General features: G+C 41.9%; 3 protein-coding genes across 4 annotated transcripts; 1 reads left to right on the top strand and 2 right to left on the bottom strand.

Annotated features, from left to right (window-relative positions):
- Positions 1-3,158: 3,158 nt before the first annotated feature.
- On the top strand, positions 3,159-15,844 carry LOC102706342 (probable transcription factor GLK2). 2 transcript variants are annotated; one of them, XM_040523395.1, is made up of 6 exons: positions 3,159-4,227; positions 5,148-5,288; positions 13,248-13,688; positions 13,889-13,969; positions 14,322-14,441; positions 15,180-15,844. In XM_040523395.1, the coding sequence occupies exons 1-6, from the start codon at positions 3,634-3,636 to the stop codon at positions 15,345-15,347; spliced, it is 1,545 nt and encodes a 514-aa protein (XP_040379329.1). In that variant the 5' UTR covers positions 3,159-3,633; the 3' UTR covers positions 15,348-15,844. The 2 variants fall into 2 exon arrangements, with proteins under 2 accessions (XP_040379329.1, XP_040379328.1); XM_040523394.1 differs by having other exon boundaries at positions 3,162-4,233.
- Positions 15,845-16,767: 923 nt separating this feature from the next.
- On the bottom strand, positions 16,768-20,910 carry LOC102706060 (probable metal-nicotianamine transporter YSL1). Its single transcript, XM_040526013.1, has 5 exons — positions 20,306-20,910; positions 19,100-19,263; positions 18,892-18,989; positions 18,058-18,379; positions 16,768-17,982 (listed from the first exon to the last, which is right to left on the bottom strand). The coding sequence occupies exons 1-5, from the start codon at positions 20,649-20,651 to the stop codon at positions 16,840-16,842; spliced, it is 2,073 nt and encodes a 690-aa protein (XP_040381947.1). The 5' UTR covers positions 20,652-20,910; the 3' UTR covers positions 16,768-16,839.
- Positions 20,911-21,002: 92 nt separating this feature from the next.
- Positions 21,003-23,636, bottom strand: LOC102710736 (uncharacterized protein At4g28440-like). Its single transcript, XM_006643911.2, has 2 exons — positions 23,272-23,636; positions 21,003-21,451 (listed from the first exon to the last, which is right to left on the bottom strand). Exons 1-2 carry the CDS (start codon positions 23,504-23,506, stop codon positions 21,264-21,266), a joined length of 423 nt encoding a protein of 140 aa, XP_006643974.2. The 5' UTR covers positions 23,507-23,636; the 3' UTR covers positions 21,003-21,263.
- Between the last annotated feature and the right edge of the window lies 1 nt (position 23,637).

The raw sequence follows: 23,637 nt of genomic DNA, 5'->3' as shown, positions 1-23,637 counted from the left end.
CCTCTAACACATCCCGAGGTATATAACGGTCACACATCGTACTCGTTGTGGAGCCTTTTGTAGGGTTTTGACCAATCATATAGCAACTAAGGAGTAGCAGGGTATTATCTCATCTTTGAGATCCTGAACCTCGGTAGTCCATTATCTCTTAGGCACCATTGTACTTTTAGTCTCATGTCCTATCTTATATATTATTGCCGATACAAAACAAACACACACATGAATTTTTCTACGGTGAGTTATGACTCATGGTCGGGTTGCTCCGTGAGTCACGATCCAAAAACATATCAAACCAACTCTAAATTTTGATATATATGACAATAAATTCTTTATATTAAAATCTTATAGAGACTAAATATATAAATTAATATTCAAATTACATCAATAAAATTATATAAATATGCATATATACACACACATATATATATATGTATATATACATGTATACGTACATACATATACATATACATATATATACTACCTCTGTTTCATATCGTAAGACTTTCTAATCTTGTCTATATTCATCCATTGATGAATGTATATAATTTGTATATATATTTAGATTTATTAGCATCTATATGAATTTAGACAAGGTTACAAAGTTTTACATTGTGAAACGGAGGAAATAATATATATATATATATATATATATATATATATTAATTACTCACTCTATTTGGACTTTTAGCCATGTCTAAATTTATTATTGATAATATAATATATATAATATATATGTATGCCTAGATACATGTATCTTGACAATACAACATTCTTGCAGTATAGACGAACGTGTAATAGAAAATAGCGGTTAAAGTTATTTTTAAGACTATATATATTGTTGTTCAAGACGATAGTAGTAAGTATTAAGAAACCGATGGACTAGACAATTCGTCTGACATGTGACAAAATACAACCTAGGCTACTATTAATTGTTTGGGCTTGTTGGCCGGTCGATGTCTGATCGGTCTGTTCTTTTCTGATTATAGCTACTAGAACATCACAGATCGATATGCGTTCAACCTCCTAAATAGTATAATTATTTTTTTCGGAAAAATTATGTTCAGTGGCGTTTCTTAGAAAACATTTTCAAATAATTCATTTTGCCCTTAAATAATTGTTGTAAATTCACTTTTATGTATTATCCATCATCCATCAACGCTTTCAAACGGACCTGTGCTAAAAGAAACAAACAAACACCCTTTTTTGTTAGGTTAGAACTAATCAAAGCTAGATGCAAATATATCTGCTTTTTTGGATTATACTAATTACTCGACCTTTGAACTTGTGGCAAGCTTACAAATTATATAAAAGACAAAAGGTAATTAATCTTAATAGAAAGCTTAACTAAGCATAAAAGTATAAAACAAAGCATAAACATGAAAGAAACCATGCATCTCAATAGAACATTGATTGTTAACAGTGAACATATACACATTTATACAATGTTAAGTCATATCATGCATGCAAATATCTGCTAAATTAAAGCATATCGTTCGTCCTCTTTCCAACCACACGTCACGCAAAAAAAAACATTGTTTCCTTCTCGCCCCATGTTACCTAAAAAACACCACTTTCGAAAAAAGCTAAAGTGTTCTTTTTAAAAAATCATTTCTTTTCTCTATGGTTTTGTGAGGATACTTGTGCAGTCATCATGAATTATATGGACATATTAAAATACATGGGTATATTCTAATTGTATGGTTCTATCACGTGACTCTGGAATATGCAAATTAAATCGATGCGCACGCATGCTGAGAATTAATGAAGTTGTTTATTATACTCCCAAAATTTGAAATGACGATAATATGGATGTACTCGAACCCCAAACGCCCAATAATCCTGTCCTCACATATAGACTCAATTGAAGGATCGGGATGGGCACTTGTCGGTTCACGGATAATCTTTTGGTTGATCTAGTTAAACTATAACTAAGTTAAAAATAAACGTTAATTTATTTGGTTGAACTAGAGCTAATTAGGGATTACCCGTGAGCTGATTGGTGCCCATCTCTGTCCAGGGTCTAGCTAGCTCCTTTGAAGCTACAATTTTGTAGTATTTTCACATCAATTAATCTGATTCCCTTGAAATTCTCTTAATTAAAATCCTCCATTTTAAAGGAGGTCTAAATAAAATCATGTTCAAAAGTGCTGAGCCAGCAGCTATCTTCAACATAACGCCACGTCATCCAAAGACATAATTTGGAGATCACAATCTCTCGGAAGTGACTGATTGAAATACCCGCAGCCCAATGAAAACCGCCTTAAAACTTTCCTGATTTTGGCTGGAGAATAGTTGGAAGCTAGGTGAATTCTTGAGGTGTTGTAAAAATAATGAAAACCAAAAAGACATGAAATTGAACCATTTAATTTTTGCCAAAATCTACATTCAAGCTCGCCATCCAATCAAAAACACTTCAGATATGACGACAGTGTCTGAGGAGGAAAATTGACCACAACTCTATACAAAAATAAGTTTATAAAATTCTCAAATCCTCTAAAAATGTTTGAGCTATGAATGGTAATTGTAAAAATATGAAAATTAACATGCAAGTTGATATGTATTGTTTGCGGTTCTAAAGTCAGGCAGGAAAATATGGTACAATAAATCCCCCTCCAAATATCAACTTTAAAAGTCAAGTTTCAAATTTTGTCTACGATTGATAAGCCAACAATGAGTATATGATAAGTACGTACCTATTTATGAGATAATGAAAATATTTATGAAAACAAATATACGCATGATTTCACATCATCACCTATTTGTAAAGTCACCAATAGTACGTCAAAGTTTTAATTTTTTTTACGAGATCTCGTCTAAAACATCAAGTACTTTTTGTGACCGGAGGGATTATACCCGTTAACAATACCCTATGCCGTACATAACAATGATTAATTAGTAGTAATATAATATAATATCAATAAGGTATACTAGAATATGTATGTATGCGCACAAAATGCCCGGCGAGACAGGCGTACACATGCTCACCAGAATTATTGTTTGGCAAGTTGCATCGGTCAAATTCAGTCGGCAGCAGGGGTCACTGAGATATCGTCGTATCTATGCCAGATAAACGCTGCGGTGCCCTAGCTAGCGTGTCATATGCAAATATGCTAGCATTAGCAGTCGGTGTAGAGAGAGAGAGAGAGAGAGAGAGGGGTCAATTTTGACAGAAAGAAAGAACCCTAAAAAAGCAGGTTGTAGAGAGAGAAATTAATCTCGAGGAGGTTGTGGTCGACATGCGTCCTCCTCTCCCTCTAATACTCCAAAACCACCACCAAACTAATCTAGTCCCATTGCTCTCTCTCTCTTTCTTCTCTTCCTCCTCTCTCTCTCTCTCTCTCTCTCATATTCTTCTCCTTCCTATCCATTAGCTAGCTAGCTAGAGAGATCTCCATTGGAGAAGAACTAGCTAGCTTCTTGCCCATGCAGTGACACCATCCATGCATCTTGCTCTCTCTGTTCCTGCTTTGCTGTAATCGAGCAGTAGGTACACGACCATATATATAGTTGTTGGATTGAAATCTAGATCGATATATATCGCTGGGACTTAGAGCTGGAGATTTCGTGGAGCTAGGGTATCCCTTGTTCTTGTTTGTTTCACCGATCTTGCCAGCGAAAAGGGAGATTATTGGGATGCTTGAGGTGTCCACGCTGCGAAGCCCTAAGGCGGATCAGCGGGCGGGCGTTGGCATCGGCGGCGGCCATGTCGGCTTCGCGGCGCCGTCGGCCGACGTCGATGAAGATGCCTTCATCGTCGACGACAGCCTGCTGGAGTACATCGACTTCAGCTGCTGCGACGTCCCGTTCTTCCACGCCGAAGACGGGGACATCCTCCCGGACCTCGAGGTCGACCCGACGGAGCTCCTCGCCGAGTTCGCCAGCTCCCCCGACGAGCCGCAGCCTACGGCGAGCCCCGCCGCCGGCGGGCAAGCTGCAGGAGCCAATGAAGACGTGAAGGAAGATGGAGCAGCCTCCGGCGACGAGCCGTCGCCACCGCGGGGGAAGAAGGAGGACGACGAGCTAGGAGGGTCGTCGTCGCATGAAGAGAAAGACGCCAAGATCGGCGGCGATGAGGTCCTGAGCGCGGTGACCACGGACGATTGCTCGGCCGCCGCCGTCGCCGCCGGGTGCGACGCCAAGTCGTCGTCGCCGTCGGCAGAGGGCCACAGCAAGAGGAAGCCGTCGTCGTCGTCGTCATCGGCCAAGAACTCCCACGGCAAGCGCAAGGTGAAGGTAGCAAACACTTCAGCCCTAATTAACTAACTACCATTTATCATGCATGTACACAAACTACACACAGCTCTAGCATAAGAGGGGAAAAAATCGACATGACAGAATTAATTCTACACTTATGCAATTAACAGTTGCTGACCCAAGACAAATCCTATCGTAGCCAAAAAAAAAGAGAAGAAATTAATTAAGAAAGAAACTTCCGACGACACATGCATCGATCTGCTAGCAGATCTGAGTGAGGTGCAGACGACGGGGAGCTACGGCAGAAGCAGAAGGCAACAAACGAAAGCGGCATCCAGCACCAGCAGCAGCAGCAGCAGCTGCTGCAGCTGTAGATCCAAGTCACCACTGGGAAGGGCACAGCTACTAGCTGCTGCAAAACGCCATGCACGACGCGTCACGAGCTCGGAGGCAACGACGGCTCACCCGGCCCGGCCGGCCGCACACATGGCTTGTCAGACAAGCCAAGCCAAGCCAGCCGCGCGCGCGGGCAATGAATAGGGCGCGGAAATCCCCGTGTGGCGAGCCTTTTTTTACGGATGGATAGATGGGATGGATGGAGCCGACGCCGACACAGGCGACGGGTGGATTCGCATGCAGCTCGCAGGAAGATTAGATCTTTGGAACGAGAGAGAGAGAGAAAGAGAGAGAGAGAGAGAGACTGCCATGTCCGGCCGGTTGATGTCACGGGAGTCATACATAGATGATAGATCTTATCGAGTACGTGTGGCTGCTGCTGCTTTGGAGCATACAGCCGCTGCATATATGCAGCCTGCAGGATGCTTGATTGTTCCTGTCGATCGATCGGTCTCTCTCGTCTGCAATGGCCAAAATGGGCTGTGAATTGAAACTAGAGGAGCTAGCTGTGGACGATCGATCTGTGACCGGAATTCGTTAATGGATATGTGTTGCAGGTGGACTGGACGCCGGAGTTGCACCGGCGGTTCGTGCAGGCGGTGGAGCAGCTGGGGATCGACAAGGCCGTGCCGTCGAGGATCCTGGAGCTCATGGGGATCGAGTGCCTCACTCGCCACAACATCGCCAGCCATCTCCAGGTAACTAACTTACCAAACAAAACACTACGTGCTAATTTTGTCTCTCCATACGTATACGTACATATACTAGTACGTGTTGATTTTTGTCAGACGGCAACAAGCTAGAAACACAATTGTTTGGTTAGTGATCTCGCGAAAGGGAAAAAAAAATGACAGTTCAATCAATTTATACACTACTAGCTAGTATGCTGCTTGTATATACAGAGTACTATATAATACATCCACTATCTATATATGTTTCGCGCGTGACTTGTCAGAGGTTAGATCTGGGGGGACATGGTCCAAACCTGGTACTACCAGTACACTGATGTACGTACGTAACTTAGTATCGAGTAGTACTAGGTACACCACCACATCGTGAGTTATTTACTCTCTCGAGTCAACCAAGAGTTCATGGCATGCAACATATATAGCTACAATTATTAATGCGCATATAGTTAATTAACTTAAGTTTTGATCAAACAAATTATTTAGAGTAACAATTAATCTGCATCTTCGAGGGTGGTACTGGTATGTACATATCAACTCAATCATAAGACTCGAGTCAAAACAAGCTGCTGCTCACTAACACGTGGCCTCCCTATTGAATCCACACTTGAATCCACATATTAGTGTGAACAGTCTGCACAGAATACCAACTCAGCAATTCAGCATACCTTATCTTCATTCTAAAATATAAATATTTATAGCGTACTCATTCCGTTTCACAATAAAGACTTTATGCTAATGAATATATATATATATATATATATATATATATATATATAATACATTTATCAATTGATCAATTTAGACCAGGCTAGAAAATCTTACGATATGAAACGGAGTTAGTATTTAGCAAATCTTAAGATTTAATCAAAATAGTTTTCAATCCCCAATGGCCAAATTTTGACATAGTTAGGTTCCTTTTTAAACACTTGATTGACTATATAACTATTGAAATTAAAAATCAATGCAAAGGGTAGAGTATTTATACTGTGAATATAAAATTTAAATTCAATAAAGATTAATATTTTATAACTGTGGGAGGAGATCTCAAACATTTACACATGCAACTTTCTACTGTTACATTCCTAAAGTATAGTGATGACGAAGCACCTAGCTAGTCCGGGACGTGAAAGTTCTTTTTACCAGGGTCCAGCTAGCTACTCTCTCTCCGCTCGTAAAATATTTTATCTATCTTACATATATCTATGCAAAGTTAAAAGTATCAGAACATCCTTCATTTTTTTTTCAAACTACAATGCATGAATTTCTCTCTTATGTTTCTAAATTATCAAAACGTTTGTCCTCTATTTAACCCGACTCCAATAATTACTCAAATAAATAAATTCTTTCCTAGGATAAACAGGAGAGGTTAAAAGATAAAGATTTTTCTAAGATCAATGTAGCATACTGTAGTTGCGTCCAACAGATGCTAGCAAAAGACGGGCACAATGGATGCATGCAGGCATGCGTTTCTGCAGCTATAGCTGAGGCTGGGCCTGAGACTGCGATGAGCAAGTAGACTGCGGCAGCTCTGCATGTAAGCTCACCTACTACACTACCAGAGTTGGATCGATAACCATAGTAGCCAAAAATAATACTTATAACTCTACGTAGGCTATTTTATCGAGTACTTTTAGTTATACAGACTACGCATATAAATTAAAACATATTATCTCTTTTTTCACTTTTCTCTTACGACTATTTGAATGTAATTTATAGGCTCTATTGTAGTATCGTAACAGAGTAAAATAACTATCAGAAGGGGGTGAATGGTAGCTAGATCGAAAACCAAATCTTTTCGCGGAAACAAAAGATTACCTTAAAAAAGCCTTACCGAAGCCTTCGGTCACACTACGAATGTACCACCGGTCAGACCGCCGTTATGTGGCCGGTCAGACCGCTCGCATATCCTCGGTCCGACCGACGTTGAGCGGCCGGTCAAACCGCCAGCCTACCTACGGTTAGACCGTCGGGATCCTGAAAAAACGCCGATCGACAAAGCTTCAAGATGTAGATTAAATCTCTCGACTTTTATTGATCAACCAGTGTTTACAAAGTGCATAGAAAGCACTCCTAACCAAAACTTTCGATCTAAAATCATAATAGAGTCGAAAACCTAACTTTTTCTCTCAAATGGCAAAAAAAGCTCTGCGGGGGCATACCCCTCGGTACCTATTTATAACCTCGACGTGGGTATGCAAGGCCCACGTATCTAGCACGATCTAGGACTCCCAATCTGGTGAGAAACCAATCCTTATCCGTAACTATCCATATCTCTATCTCTAATACAACAAATCTTCTCAAATCCGAACTCTATCCGAACTCAACTTCCATATCCCATACGCATACAATATCTCCGTCGTATGCACATGGAATCTTCACCAACACGTACATTGAACTCTAGCCTAAGTATCCCGCATAATATCTCGACCGCCGGACGTCAACTTATCTCCAAGTTGACTCCCGATCCATCATCGGCAACACTCTCCCGAGGCATCAAGTCACCTACACATGAATCAAACAAAGAAACCATATTTCGAGACCAAGCTATCTCCAACTTGACTCATGATTAGCAAAACAGTAGTACCCATACGTATAGAAACCAACTAGAAGTCGAATTCACGAAGAACAAATCCGAAACCGAAAAGAAAACCGAAAGCTGAAACTTTTGGGGCTGACCTGCCGGTCCGACCGCCTAGACACCTGCGATCTGACCGTAGTTATCTAAAAGGTCTGACCGCCCATATACCTGCGGTCGGACCGCCTGGTCAATTTTCACAAAAACATTTAACACGCAAACCACCAATTTGTTCATCACAAAAACATGTAGATCACTCCATGATCTTATAATCTTCCTCTTGATGAACACATTGGCAAACACTTCAAAATCGTTTGTTGTTTTTTTAAAGTAACTCCAAAAAGCATTTAAAAGAAACATCTTTCACTTTTGAAAAGAAAGAAATTTCCAAATTTTTCCAAAAACATGCTCTCTCTTCCAAAATTCTTCTACCCCTTTTGACAATGATTTCATCAAGCACAGAAATTATGTCCATTAATGTTTAAGAGCTTAGCATACACATAGCATATCAAGTCATGTGTTGCAATAAAAAGAAGATGAACTCATCTATAAAATAGCAAGCATGTATTAAAGTATAATCATGAACCAAAGATTGTGCAATTAAGTTCAACTCAACAATCAAAATTCATGATTTCAAATGATAATGCAACACTGTTATATGCACATAGTTTGAAGAATAAAGACTAGACATATATACCTATTGTATTTATCACTCTTTCTCAAATTAGCCTTAGCACAAAATTACCAAGAGAATTTTTAACATTTTTTTGTTTGAGCCTTTTTCTCATATTTTTTCTCTCAACTGTTCCGGGTACGTCCTTGTCGTCAAGACTGTTTTCAAGGATTCGGCACCCATTTTTTTCCTCACACATCGAATACATCCTTGTCGTCAGTATTCATTTTTTCTCTCATATTTTTGTTCTCTTGCACAATGAGCAATTTAAAAGCTATTTGACAAATAACAAATCAATAAAGCATATATACAAGCATTTATAAATGAAACCACATGCTAGCATCAATATTTCATACTTTCTTAATTTAAGTATAGAATTTAAGTGTCATGCATCATATCCCTTAAAAGCAATATCTAAGTTTCATAAAAAGACTAGAATACACACTAACTATGCTAGAGACAAATAAACTTTCAGACTATTACTAGCATTCACAATAATATACCATATGTATAAAACAAATCTCTCTTTGTCAATTTTCTTATTGTTATTTCTTGCTTGATAAAACCACGAGGTGCAAAACTCTCCCTTAAACCATGCTAAAAGGATGAATTATTCCTAATTCTCCACGAAGAAAGACAAAGCGAGAAGAATCGAATGGTTTAGTGAAAATATTAGCAAGTTGCAATTTTGTATCAAAAATGTCAATTCAACATCTTCCTTCTCAACATGATCCCTCGGAAAGTGAAAACGAATATCAATTTGTTTCATGCGTGAGTGTTGTACAGGATTATTAGCAATATTGATAGCACTAGTATTATCACAAAAGAGAGGTACTTTCTCAAAAGTAAGACCATAATCTTTCAAAGTTGATAAAAGCCAAAGGATCTGTGAACAACAACTAGCAGCAGCAACATATTCTGATTCAGCAGTAGATTGAGCAACGCTAGATTGTTTCCTAGAAGTCCATGCAATCAATGAAGTACCAAGAAAATGACATGTTCCACTATTACGTTTTCTATCAATTCTACACCCAACAAAATCAGCATCGGAATATCCACTCAAGCATATAGAAGATGATGTAGAATACCAAATTCCAAACTCAAGTGTATGTTGCAAATACCTCATTATTCGTTTGACTGCTTGACGATGTGAAGCACGAGAAGAAGCTTGAAAGCGTGCACACAAACACACAGTAAATTGTATGTCTGGCCTATAAGCAGTTAGATACAACAAAGATCCAATCATGCTTCTGTACTCCTTTTGATCAACTGCTTCTCCATCTTCATTAGGATCCAGCACAGTTGTAGTACCAATTAGTATTGAAATTGGCTTGCAATTCTCCATCTTGAATCGTCTCAAAAGATCCTTAGTATACTTCGTTTGATGCACAAAAGTACCTTGAGGTGTTTGTTTAATTTGCAACCTTAAAAGTACGATAACTCACCCATTATGCTCATCTCAAATTCCCTGCGCATAGTCTCAGCAAACTCCACAACCAAAGCGTGAGATGAAAAACCAAACATGATATCATCAACATAAATCTGAACGAAAAGTAGATTATCACCATGCTTAAGAACAAAAAGCGTTTTGTCAACTTTTCCCATTCGAAAATCTTTCGCAAGCAAAAAGTTCTTAAGCCTATCATACCATGCTCTAGGTGCTTGTTTCAAGCCATACAAAGCTTTAGACAATTAAAAACATGGTTGGGAAAATCAGGATTTTCAAAACCTGGTGGTTGTTTGACATAAACTTTCTCCTATATAAAACCATTTAGAAAAGCACTTTCCACATTCATTTGATAAAGTTTAAAACCTCTAGAAGCAGCAAAAGCTAACAAAAGTCTAATTGCTTCAATTCTAGCAACAGGAGCAAAAGTTTCATCAAAATCCAAACCCTCCACCTCGGTAAAACCTTGAGCAACAAGTCTAGCTTTGTTTATCACAATCAAACCATCCTCATTTTGTTTATTTTTGAAAACTCATTTGGTTCCAATAATATTATGACCAGAAGTTGGTTCAACCAAAATCCAAACTTTGTTTCTTTCAAAATTTTCAAGTTCTTCATGAATGGCGTTAATCCACGATTCATCAGTTAATGTATGAGTAACATCTTTGGGTTCAAAAGAAGCAACAAATGCAAAATTTGCACGAACATCATGGGTTGTTACCTTAGACCTTGTAGTCCGCTCACCTAAATTACCAATGATTTGTTCTGGCGGATGTCGTCGTTGAATGTGCAAAGGAGCAGTGACTTCAAAAGTTATTTCGCGTTCTGTACTCTCATTGGTCGAGGTTGAAGCCTCTGGAGGGCCGTTATGATTAGCACCAACAGAACCAGCACCCGACGACCCTGGCCGGTTTGACCGCACTTCCTGTATCGGTCTGACCGGAGGTGGGTTGGTGGTCTGACCGGCTTGGCACCCGGTTTGACCGGCCGAGCCGACCTCGTCGTCGTCGTCGCTCTCGTCTTCAAAAGTAGGACCATCCTCCCCCTGAATTTGTGACAGTGTACCTGTGATTTCTAGTCGAGTACCTGGACTAGCTTCATCAAAAGTAACCTCGACGTGGGTATGCAAGGCCCACGTATCTAGCACGAATTAGGACTCCCAATCTCGTGGGAAACCAATCCTTATCCGTAACTATTCATATCTCTATCTCTAATACAACAAATCTTCTCAAATCCGGACTCTATCCGAACTCAACTTCCATATCCCATACGCACACAATATCTCCATCGTATGCCATATAGAATCTTCACCACCACGTGCATTGAACTCTAGCCTAAGTATCCCGCATGATATCTCGACCGCCGGGCGTCAACTTATCTCCAAGTTGACTCCCGATCCATCACCGGCAACACTCTCCCGAGGCATCAAGTCACCTACACGTGAATCAAACGAAGAAACCATATTCTGAGACCAAGCTATCTCCAACTTGACTCATGATTAGCAAAACAATAGGACCCATACGTATAGAAACCAACTAGAAATCGAATTCACGAAGAACAAATCCAAAACCGAAAAGAAAACCGAAAGCGGAAACTTTTGGGGCTGACCTACCGTCTGACCGCCTAGACACCTACGGTCTAACCGTAGTTATCTGAAAGGTCTGACCGCCCATATACCTGCGGTCTGACCGTCTGGTTAATTTTCACAAAAACATTTACCTCGCAAACCACCAATTTGTTCATCAAAAAACATGTAGATCACTCCATAGTCTTACATCTATCTTATGTTTATACAATATGTAAATTAAAATAACAAAAGCTCTTACCTGTGGGCTTGGAGATCATATCCATGTGTATTGTACATTACGATGCCCTTAATACTCCAATATTCCCACTGGCTCGCACCATGCAACGGGGACGCGCCAAAATTAGGGCGAGCGCTCGCAAGCTGCAACGCTACCCTGCCTCCTAATTATTACTGCTCGTAATTACCACCGGTTAGAGTGAGTATAATAGCAGGCTATAAGAATAGATATAATAGCACGCTATATAAGTCAGGTATGAATATATTTTAAGGATATAAGAGATGAGAGAGAAGAGGAGTGGGCTATTAATTTATAGACAGCTATAGCACGGACTCCAATACACAATGTGTGTATGACATGTGAGACATAGTTGTATATGTTTTGTAGATAGCTATTGTATAAGTTGGCTATTAGATTAGCTATAGATAAATTGGAGCTAGCAGTTGGTTATACTATTGAACTTGCTCTAAGCTAACTAAATGCTTATGTGGAAGAGACAGTGGATGAGAGAGAGTGTAAGCGAGCTGTAAGCTCGTAGCCAGCTCGGGCAGAAACTCTATTAGAGTGATATGGGGGTCTTACATTAATGATGAACAACTAACTATTTTATATGTGGGCTAAGAAAAGACTATTAGACTAGGTCGTTGATTATATTATTTGTTCTGAGAAATCACCCACCATTGGTGTGGTACTCATCGACACGTACTGGGGGTTTAAATAATTCTGCTTTTGCGCATGCACACACACATAAGCTAGGTTACCTGTATTTTTAGTTGATCCAATGATTGGACATTATAGGCCCCTTGAGATTTTGGATTGTTTGGTTTTATTTTCCGAAGATTTTTTTTTGCATTATTTGGGCTTTTTCGGTGGTAATAGGTACGTACTAGTATTTAAGAAACAAGCGAGTGATTGAGTAATAGCTACCGCAAAGTGAAAATTTGCTCTCGGATAATCAAGCTATAGTTTTTTATATAGAAAATTATGTATGAAACGCATCGTTTCGATGCCCGGTAAATATGTCCACGAAAAACTCAAGCCAAAAATTGGGATTTAAATGTAAATGACACATATTTTAATGGGTAACATCGTTTACGACATGCGTCAGTATTTTTTTTTAACATATGTATTTTGGGGGTGTTTGGATGGTATTGACATTATCCCACAACTTTGATATGGCACGTATGTTTATCACGTCATATGTTTTGGTTTTGTGTCCGTACTTGCCGTAGGTATCTTTTTTTTAAAAAAAACTCTAACTCGTCAAACCTATGGTCGATATAATTTGTAAGCACGCGCAAATTACGACTTGCCACGTCCTAACTATAAAATATTGATAGAATATTAATTACAACCCTTTTGTTTAATTAAGAATTGTTGTGGCAGCAGCCGGTGCATTAAGTTTGGCAGAATGAGTTAAATAATACTACTAACTTATTTACAATCTGTTTGTACGGCACGCATGCAGAAGTACCGGTCGCACAGGAAGCACCTAATGGCGAGGGAGGCGGAGGCGGCGACGTGGACGCAGAAGCGGCAGATGTACACCGCCGCGGCGGCGGCGGCGGCCGCCGGCGGGCCAAGGAAGGACGCGTCAGCGGCGGTGGCGGTAGCCCCGTGGGTCGTGCCGACCATCGGGTTCCCCCCGCCGGCGGCGGCGATGGTGCCGCCCCCGCCTCCCCCGTTCTGCCGGGCGCCGCTGCACGTGTGGGGCCACCCGACCGCCGGCCTCGAGCCCGCCGGCGCCGCGGTGCCGCCACCCTCGCCGCAGCCGCCGACGTTGCTGCCCGTCTGGCCGCGGCACCTGGCGCCGCCGCCGCTGCCGGCGGCGTGGGCGCACCACCACCACCACCAGCCGCCGGCGGCGGCGGCGGTGGACCCGTCGGTGTACTGGCAGCAGCAGTACAACGTGCGTATGATTAAAGCGTCACGTATTTGTGCTGCGCTATCGTGTGCACGTGAACCGCATCCTCTGTTGCTAGCTTTGCTTTTCCAGCGATGCTTGCTTTGCTTTTGCTTTTTTTTGTCTGCGTGTTAGTATGCATGTGAGCTTTATTATTTTAATCCGAGCTGACGCCTGGCCCTGGCGTTTCTCGTGCATGCATGCAGGCCGCGAGGAAGTGGGGCCCGCAGGCAGTGACACCGGGGACGGCCTGTCTGCCGCCACTGTTGCCTCCCGCGGCCGCCATGGTAAGTTTGAGCTGCTACTGCCTCTACGGTGATCTACTTATAGTGCGAGGTTGGTCTTTTTATAAAAAAAAAAAGACAAACGGTATAAATAAAATTTTTATGTACATGTTTTTAGCAATATAAAAGCCAATGTTGGAAAATAGATTTTGGTGAAAAATCTCAAAAATCAACTATAAATTTAAAGTTAAAATTTCAATATAAAAGCCAAGGCTGGAAAATAGATTTTGGTGAAATAAGTGAAAAGGATTTGCAGTAATTTATAAGTTATTTTCAGAAACAAAGGATTGAGATGCTTTAAAAGTATTTCTGATCTTTCTGGTGGTGTGATGTGTATGTGTATGTGTATGTGCAGTTGCAGAGGTTTCCTGCGCCGCCGGTGCCGGGGATGGTGCCGCACCCTATCTATAGACCAATCCCGCCGCCGCAGGGGAACAAACTCGCCGCCTTGCAGCTTCAGCTTGACGCCCATCCGGTATGTATATATATATATATATATATATATATATATATATATATATATATATATATATATATATATATATATATATATATATATATATATATATATATATATATATATATATATATATATATATATATATATATATATATGGATGTATTTTTTTTCACCTATGTAGAGGATGAATGTTTCTTTTTAACACACGCTTAAAAGAGACGGATAATACAGAAAAATTAATATTTGAATGTTATCATGGTATTGTTAGTATCATTGAGTTACGTACGTGCAGGCATGATGAGAATTACCGGTAATGTTCATCGTAAGTAATACCATACATGGTGCAATTGCATACCTGCTTCTGGCACTTTTCTTGGATATTTCGTTATGTAGAGCGAATAGACAATTACTATCATATTTTTTTTCATTATCGTATCTAGATCACTCTGTGTACTACTTCTACTAATAATATATCACTCTGCGAGTTACTCTTGCTAAACTATAATAACACATTTTTATAGTTGTCTAGCGTGTGATTTTATATTTGAAAATGATACTTTAAACATTGTTATTTTATAAATATATTATTAAATATATTAAGACACCATAGCGTTAGGATATACATATTAGTATCATAGGTAGTAAGAATGTGGGCTTAAATCGAACTGATATTGCCAAAAAGGAATGGTACGATCTGATGAGTTTTTATTTATCCGTTTTTGTAATTCTTCTTGTTTGTGTGGTTGCATGCAGTCCAAGGAGAGCATAGACGCAGCCATCGGAGATGTTTTAGTGAAGCCATGGCTGCCGCTTCCCCTGGGCCTCAAGCCGCCGTCGCTGGACAGTGTCATGTCGGAGCTCCACAAGCAGGGCATCCCCAAGGTGCCACCGGCGTCGAGCGGCGGCGCCGGCGCCCCGTGACACATCCGACGACCACACGTACTAGCTCGTCTCTTCCGCCGCCGGCGCCGCCGCGGCGAATCACCACGTAGTACGTACGCACATGATCTCCACGGTGATCAGAAGGCAATTAAACTCGTCGACTTGTACGTAGCTTCTTGATTCGTCAGTGTGATTGATTCCTGCATATGCATATATGCAGGCGAGAGTGAGAGAGAGCTCGAGCTCGATCTGTGTAAACTAGTAGTGTCGTTGTAGCACTGGTGATTGTAGCTAGCTAGCTAGCGTGCCATGCATCCGTGCATTGATCGACATCATCTCTTTTTTTTTCTTTTTTCTTTTTTATTTTTGCTCTCATGGAGTATGTATATGTGTGCATGCGATTGATGCAGGGCGCCATGTATGCCTACCTGAGAGTTGCGTGTAAAATTATATGTGTCTTGAGATGGAACGTACGGAGTGATATATTTTGGACAGCTGGTGAATTAATAATAACCATGGAACGATTGGATACAGCACGGTGGATAACTTTGTTAACTTTTTAACATATATTTAATCATATTTTATTTAAAAATATGTATTTTATGTTTTAATGGTTGGATTTATTATTAATTTTTTCAATTATGACTTGAATAAATTAATTAAATAAGACAAATGAGTAAATACGTGTGCCAAAGTCAATGACGTTATTGACATTATCTATTTGGGATTGACTACGGTGTATTTTACTGGTAGTAGAATTTAATCCACGCCATTGATCTATTTTTACTGGACGACTATGATTAAATTATGCTACCAATAATATTATGTGTAGTAGAAATTTGAAGGGCTAATATTGTCCTTTTTACTATGATATTTATTGCCAAAAAACAAGATTACAAAATAATGCTAATCAATTAATTTACAAAGTAAAAAATATCATTTTTAATCAATGGCTAAGATTAGTTCTACTGGTATTATAATACTACCGGTAAGATGCATCGGAGAGTTGCCCTATCTATTATATTTGCTAAATACAGTATTACAGTACAGTAATAGTGACCTTTCACAACAATAAGATCCAAACACAGGGGAGCCACAACATTCATCGCGCTGACACAAAACCAAATTCTATGGAACACGGAAACAGTTTTTAGCACACGGGTGTATGTACACCCGTGTGTGCTTGTATATCATCTGAATAGTCATAAAAAATATAAAAAAATTTAACAAGATAGATTAATATGAGTTATATCACTTAACAAACATGTATGTTTAAATTCAACTTCTATAAGTTGTAGCAAAAAAAAACAAACAAAACTGAAACTAAGTATATGCATATTCATAATTATTTTTGTTATTTTTGCTAAAATTTGTAGAAGTTAAATTTAAACTTGCAGGTTGGTGAAGTGATATAACTCATATTAAATATCTTACTAATTTTTTTTATATTTTTTATAACTATTTAGATGACATGGAAGTATGAAAGTGTATATACACCCGTCTTCTAAAAAAACTTCTTCCGTTTTCGGCGTCATCGCGAGGTGGCGGCGACGAAGTGGTCCCGCATCTGCTGGCTCTGGTAGCTGGACAGGAACTTCATGCAGATGGGCGGCTGTACCTTGAGCATGGCGAGCACCGACGACGGCAGCGCCCAGAGGCCGTCGCCGCAGATGAGCCCCGACGCCACCACCACCGCCAGGGTGCTCGCGCCCTGCCTGTCCGCCCTCCTCCACGCCATCAGCACCAGGCTGCCCACGCACATGTCCACCGCGAACGTCGGCCCGATGAAGAAGGGGATCGCCATGGCCATCGGGTTCGGCACCCACCCGCCCGCCCTCCACCGCCTCGCCCTCGCCGCCGCCGCCGCCGCGTCCAGGCACACCCCCACGGCGAAGCAGGCGCCGCAGAGCGCCGCGGCGTGCTTCGGCAGCGTGTCGAGGCCGTCCACGCTGAGCACGGCGAGGCCCCGGTAGACCATGGCCATGGGCGCCGAGAACAGCGCGCCGGCCTCGCCCAGGTGGTCCGCGCCGACGAGCCGCTGGAACGTGAGGAACACGCCAGGGTTGATGACGCAGCCGAGCGCCGTGCCGATGGCCTGGCTCGCGAACATGGACACCGGCGAGGTCAGCGTCAGGTAGCCCGTCTTGAAGTCGTGCATCAGCTCGGCGGCGTTGCCGATGATCAGCAGCATGATGCCGCACGCGGCGAGCCCGGCGATCACGCCGCCCGCCGCCGCCCCGACCCACGCGCCGACGAAGAAGAGGGCGAGCTTCCCGTACACCGTCGCCAGCGACCAGTCCATCAGCCCCGTGGCGTACGAGTTGCAGAACGCCAGGAGCGGCGCCACCGCGTAGACGACGGCGACGTGCTGGTACCGTATCTGCGGGAAGATCCGCGGCACCAGTGCCATCGAGAGCGCCGCCAGGGCGACGTACCCGGCCACCGCGAAGTGGTCGGGGATCCCGTCGTTCAGGAAGACGTGGTTCCTCCGCCGCTCGTCATACTTGGCCTGCCACTGCTGCTCCTCGCCGTCGCCGCCGTCCGCCGCGCCACCCACGGCGAGCCTCTGCCCCTGCCCCTGCCACCCCTTGCGGTAGTGCTGCGCCGCCCTGATGCTGATCGCGCCCAGCTGGAACAAGCAATCCCCGAGCACCATGGCAATCCCCATGGGCACCTGTTGATCGAAAACATTGCAAGATCACCCCCGAAACATTGAAAGAATTGTGTTTTCCGGCGTATGATTTCTAACCTTGTATCCATTGATTCCCTTGAAGCTGGTCGGAGAGGGATCGGTGTACCATTCCCCTTGCTTGGTCTGTATCGCCGGCCAGATGAGCAGGCAGGAGGAGACGGACCCAAGAAGCATGGAGAAGTTTATGAGGTGAGGGCAGATCATGCCGACGCCGACGAGGCTCGCCGAGAAGTCGAAGAAGAACTTCTCCTTGTACGCGTCGAGCCCAAACAGGGGGAAAGCCTGGAACCCGCACCCGTCTCCTCCCGTGTAGAACCACTGGAAGAACGCCCACATGAAGCTCCCGGCCATGGACTTGAACAGAGCATTCACCTGCAATCTGAATGAGGACGACGGATTAATCTTTTGGAAAATCTTCCATGAACTGGCATGAGAGATGTTCGCCTCTGTCATTTTGTTTTTGCTTTTAAAGCAAAATTTAAATTTTTAATCTTAAATTTGAGGGGTTTTTTTCAGCAAAACTTATTTTCCAGCACTAGCTTTTACTATTTCGTCCAAAAAAACATTTATTGATTTTTGCGTCGGACGTTCGACCATATGTCTTATTTGATTCTTTTTAAAATAATATAAATTAGTCACACATAAAGTAATATTCATATTTAAAAATATTAATCATAAAAAATTTAAATAAGATAAAGAGGCCAACGTCATATCTAGAAACTAAAAAAATAATTTATTTTAGGACGGATATTGCAGGTCGCTAAAAATACATATATAAAAATTTATTTATAAATTATTTTTTCGTTTGATTTTTTAATGAAAAAACCAACCAAACACCCTAGTTATTAATTACTCATGTTTCATTAATTAAAAATAAAAAGGAAGAATCACTTTGCTGTTGCTGCACCCTTAGGTGTGTGGAAGCTGTTGACGATGCCAGCAATGGCCGAGCCAGACGGGTACGTCAGCTTGTAGTCCACTATCATGATCTGGCCAAGAAATTAATGACGTAGGAAAAGTAGTTAATTAATCGAATCGATGGCTTAAGTAGTTTAGTTCTACGGTGAGTTCGTGAATGGTGGTGTCTCGTCGTACGTACCTTCCTCAGCGGGAGAGTGCAGAGCAAGCTGGAGAAGCCGACGAGGAAGAGGAAGGCCACGATCTTCCCGAAGTGCAACGTGTACACGTTCTGGCCGTCGGTTACTCCGCCGGCCGACTTGGCCACCGTCCGGTTCATCGCCAGCAGGTAGCTCGTGAAACCACCTGCACAAACATCTCTGGTCAAAAACAGCTTAAATTGGTAATTGTTTGGCTTATTTAGAAAAAATCAAATAACATATTTGTGAATTAAAATTTATATCCATGTTCGTATAGATCTAAAAGTGATGGTTGGAAAATAAACTCCGATGAAAAAAATTCCAAAAATAAACAATAAATTTAAGGCTAAAAATTTAAATTTTAGCTTATAAGCATAAATAGAAGCGAAAAAAATCGGTTTAAAAAATCGTTCAAGGGTCGTTCTAACGATTGCATGTTATAAGAGGGACGTGGTTTTTGCTAGAGAAACATAAAAATCTCTTGGCAAAAACATCTTATAAAACCACATCTTTGAACGGTCCATCTGATGATGAGAAAAATGTTTTTTTGTGTTAGAGGACACAGAAACATCTGTAGTGAAAAATAACATATAAAATCATATCGTCCGTTGGTCGTTAGAGCCTATATATCTGAGTAATTAATAGCGGAGTCGTCAGACCTCGTCTTACATCACCTAAAAATTATCGCTTAAAAACAGAAAAAAAATCTAATAGTTTTCTAAGAACAATACTCCCTCCGTAATTTTGACTTTCTGTTTGTATTCTTTTACTACTCGTCTTATTAAAAAAATTTAAAAATATTATTTATTTTGTTTATTATTTTCTTTATTATTAAAAGTAGTTTAAGTGTTACTTATAAATTTTTATATTTACACTAAATTTTTAAATAAAACGAATGATCAAAAGTTATAAGTGAATAGTTAGAATCCTCTGTATTATGGGAGTGAGGTAGTATTTTTTTATGGGTCTGTGTAGTTCCTCGTCAATTTTATGATAGGTGTCTGTTGCAATTTGTGATAAGAAAGCCTGGTTTTTACTGGAGGATGTATAAACATGAGACGTTAAACAGCTTATAAATAAAATCGCATCATCCAACGGTCGCTTCTGACCATTAAACGCGATATATATAACTCGTGGAAAAAAAATGTGATTTTTTGGTAAAGGACGCAGGAACGACGGCGGGAGGGGCACGTATAGTATGGACGCACCGTAGATGGCGAGCGTGGAGCAGGAGATGATGCAGGTCTGGACGACGACGTTCTCCTGCCTGGTGAAGGCCGGGGAGGCGACGCCGCAGCGCGCCATCAGCCGCGTCCACGACTTGATGGCGAAGAAGCTCAGCAGGCTCGCCGACATGTTGAACGACGGCACCACGCCGGCGGTCAGCCCGGTCCGCATCGCCATGAAGCTGAACACGGTGCCCAGCACGGCGCTCGCCGCCACCGACCGCGCCGTCACCGGCCGCCACCACGGCGGGGTCGGCTGCCACGCGAACGCCGCCTCCACCGACGGCGGCTCCTGCTCCGGCGGCTCGCCGCCGGCATGGTCTCCCATTCTGTAATTCCTCTCCGACGACGGCCACAAAGCCCAAGCTTAGATTACCTCCCACCCTCGTCGATCAATTAGTTTGGCTAAACTCGGTTAATCGACGTAAGCATTGCTTTTTATAGGCGTGTCATTAACAACCAGAGTTTCTTTTTTCCCCTTTTCCTTTTTCTTGGTGGGAGAACAAGCAAGCAAACCATGAGTGAGAAACGCTAATTCTATCACTTCAACGTGTCAGGAATGGTTAAAACTTGTGTTAGCATCTGGGATAGGATAGCTCATGCCTGACATTCCGGAGACAAGAGACAAATATTACAGCGACCACAAAAGGCAAACCAACAACAACAATATTCACCAGTGTAGGATTTGCAACGATTAGTTTCATTGATTACTGGCACTCTTAGCAGCATCTCACCCTGCTGAGCTTGTTCCACCACAGCAATACAGGCAGCAGCAGGTAGTAACAAGAGGGAATCACCACTTAGTAGACGCATACCATGGATAAACTCGGTTCAATCTTGGATCCACCATACCAAATAAACATGCTTAGCGAAGGGTTCATAATATTCTCAGTCATCGTGCTTCCTTTTTATGGCAGGAAAAGGGGCGAAGCAACGACAATTACTCAGCCACGTTAACCAACTCATACTCTACTAGTGACAAGTTGTTGTCCTCCTTAACAGTAAAGCTGGCTGGTTCTGTAGCTTCTATACGCCCCCACTTGTCCACCGCAAGCCTCATCGAGCCTTTAAACATGTCAATTTTAGCATTGCGCAAGATCACTGTGGCACCAGGCTTCAACAAGTCAACTGCACAGAAGAGTAAATCAGTGCATGGCACAAAAATCAGCATAGGCATGAGTCATAAGAATGTCTAAGATATAACTCGTGATCATAGGTAACACCTAAGAACTGTACAACTGACAAATAGCATAACTAACAGATTCCTAACATACGTGAATTGTCAACTATTCCCTCCGTTTCATGTTATAAGACTTTTTAGTATGGCATAGATTCATCAATTGATTAATGTATATGGTTTGTATATACGTCTAGATGCATTAACATCAATATAGTCTAGGTAGGCTAGAAAGTCCTGCATTGTGAAACGAGGAGCAGAAATGATGACATGTATAGGAGAGTATTCATTAGTCCACACATTGTTATAGATTACATAAACCATGATACTGTACTAGACTATGCAAAGCAACCCCAAAAGACCATACAAAAATAGCTGAAAACAGCAGGACTATGAATTGCTAGCTACGAACGATAGTGGTGCAGTGCGTAACAAGTGATTACTTAACAACATAAATACATAATAATAGACTGAAGTTACAACAATCCTCACTTTGTTATGTTCCTAAACCTTGAAATCTTGTCATGCTATTTGTGTATCAAATACCAATAATGACAATAAGAAAATAGGACAGTAAAAGAATGCAACAGCAATGTGAATTGTCTCCATTTCAACAGTTCGATAACTTTCACATTCATAAAACATGAAATCTAAGTATATTAAAAAAAACTTTCCGGTGTAAAAAAACAGACAAGTAATGGCATTGAACAACGGAAGAACAAAATTATTATTGTTGAATGTTGGGCTGTCCAAACAAAAGAAAGAGATGTAGTAGGATCATTTTGATCAGATAAGATGACCATAGTATTTCATGAAGGTAGAATAAAAACAATCTCACTGGAACAATGACACACAAAAAAAGACATAGAAGAAAAACTGCAGAAGCACATGATTTCATTCATCCAATATTAGGTAGCCTGGAATTATGCGGCTAAAAATAGAATAACTTCATTTGGACTGAAGGAGTAATATGACAATACAATATAAGACTGAACTATTGTGCTAAATTGCCAATGGTCAGAGAATCAAAAAAACAAAAAAGAATGAAGTAGTGGTAGTGAAATTGGTTCTGAGACACTCAACTCTTCACTAGCAAGTGGCTGATTACTCGGGACAACAATGTAGCTCATCTGGGATATACCAATCAGACACCTGTTTCCATTTGAATTTTTGCCACATTGATCTCTGGTATTTGCGTGCCATGAAAAAGTGCGATACACCACACATCACAAAATTAGATGTCAAAAATAACCCAAACAGGCCCGTAGAATGGGTACTTTCCCATTTACTCGGAATAAACAGATTACTTTGGATCACCATCTAAACACAATGCACCATCGCCCATGGCCATCCTAAAGTTTTGGTACAATAAACAGAGAGAAAAATTGCCTCTATCAATAAAAAAATTATCATTGCGAACAACAGTGCTAAAGCGAAAATTCTACTTAACTAATATCTCTGCTAAACAACCTAGAAATGCTTATAGTTTGAAACGGAGTGAGTTGCCTATACAAGACATTGACATCTAGCTGTGAACACCCTTTAAGATTCCCCGTTAAAGAAAGTCATATCATTCAACTAACTTTTCTTATCTTTCCGCAATCTTTCCCATCCGCAACAAAAGGAATCCCCAACGATTTGCCGATCATCTACCGATCCGAACAGATCGGCACAACCAGATCGCGGGCGTCACGAATCCGGCGCCCAAAAAACCGCACCGACACACCCTAGAGAGACCAGAGGAGCCATCAGCCAGCCGAGTCACAGTCACCTTGCTCGTTGCGGGCGGTGAAGACGATGGCACCGGTCTCGTCGCCGACGAGGCACTCGGCGATGCGCGGCGGGCGGGACGGGGCGGCGACGCCCGGCCGCGCGCGGCCCGGGACCGGGGTGGCGCTGACGACCCGGACGGTGAGGGTGTGGCCGCTGGTGACCGGCTTGAGCTGGTCCACCTTGGTGAACACCGGCTTCCTCAGCGCCGGCCTCTCGCCCGCCGGGGTCGACATCGGCGCCGGGCGCGGGAGGGAGGGGAGGGGATGGGATCGAGGAGGGTTGGGGTTTTCCGGGAAACCCTAGCGCTGCGGTTTCGCGGGGGCGAGCGCGTTGGTGGCGGTGGCGTGGGGGTGGAGAAGACGAG

The sequence above is a fragment of the Oryza brachyantha genome, chromosome 1 (genome assembly GCF_000231095.2).
Source record: "Oryza brachyantha chromosome 1, ObraRS2, whole genome shotgun sequence".
Taxonomy (NCBI): domain Eukaryota; kingdom Viridiplantae; phylum Streptophyta; class Magnoliopsida; order Poales; family Poaceae; genus Oryza; species Oryza brachyantha.
The sequence above is the reverse complement of the archived record's forward strand: the minus strand, read 5'-3'. Positions and strand labels throughout refer to the sequence as shown.

Bases quoted from the DNA above. Each gene is read 5' to 3' on its own strand.
- LOC102706060 (XM_040526013.1), bottom strand. From the start codon at position 20,651: ATGGGAGACCATGCCGGCGGCGAGCCGCCGGAGCAGGAGCCGCCGTCG. The intron at 18,990-19,099 runs GTACGTACGACG...TTTCTTGGCCAG, and splicing joins GCACTCTCCCGCTGAGGAAG to ATCATGATAGTGGACTACAA. The intron at 18,380-18,891 runs GTGATTCTTCCT...GTCCTCATTCAG, and splicing joins AAGGGTGCAGCAACAGCAAA to ATTGCAGGTGAATGCTCTGT.
- LOC102710736 (XM_006643911.2), bottom strand. From the start codon at position 23,506: ATGTCGACCCCGGCGGGCGAGAGGCCGGCGCTGAGGAAGCCGGTGTTC. The intron at 21,452-23,271 runs GTGACTGTGACT...TCTTCTGTGCAG, and splicing joins CACCGCCCGCAACGAGCAAG to TTGACTTGTTGAAGCCTGGT.
- LOC102706342 (XM_040523394.1), top strand. From the start codon at position 3,634: ATGCTTGAGGTGTCCACGCTGCGAAGCCCTAAGGCGGATCAGCGGGCG. The intron at 13,689-13,888 runs GTGCGTATGATT...GCATGCATGCAG, and splicing joins ACTGGCAGCAGCAGTACAAC to GCCGCGAGGAAGTGGGGCCC. The intron at 14,442-15,179 runs GTATGTATATAT...GGTTGCATGCAG, and splicing joins TTCAGCTTGACGCCCATCCG to TCCAAGGAGAGCATAGACGC.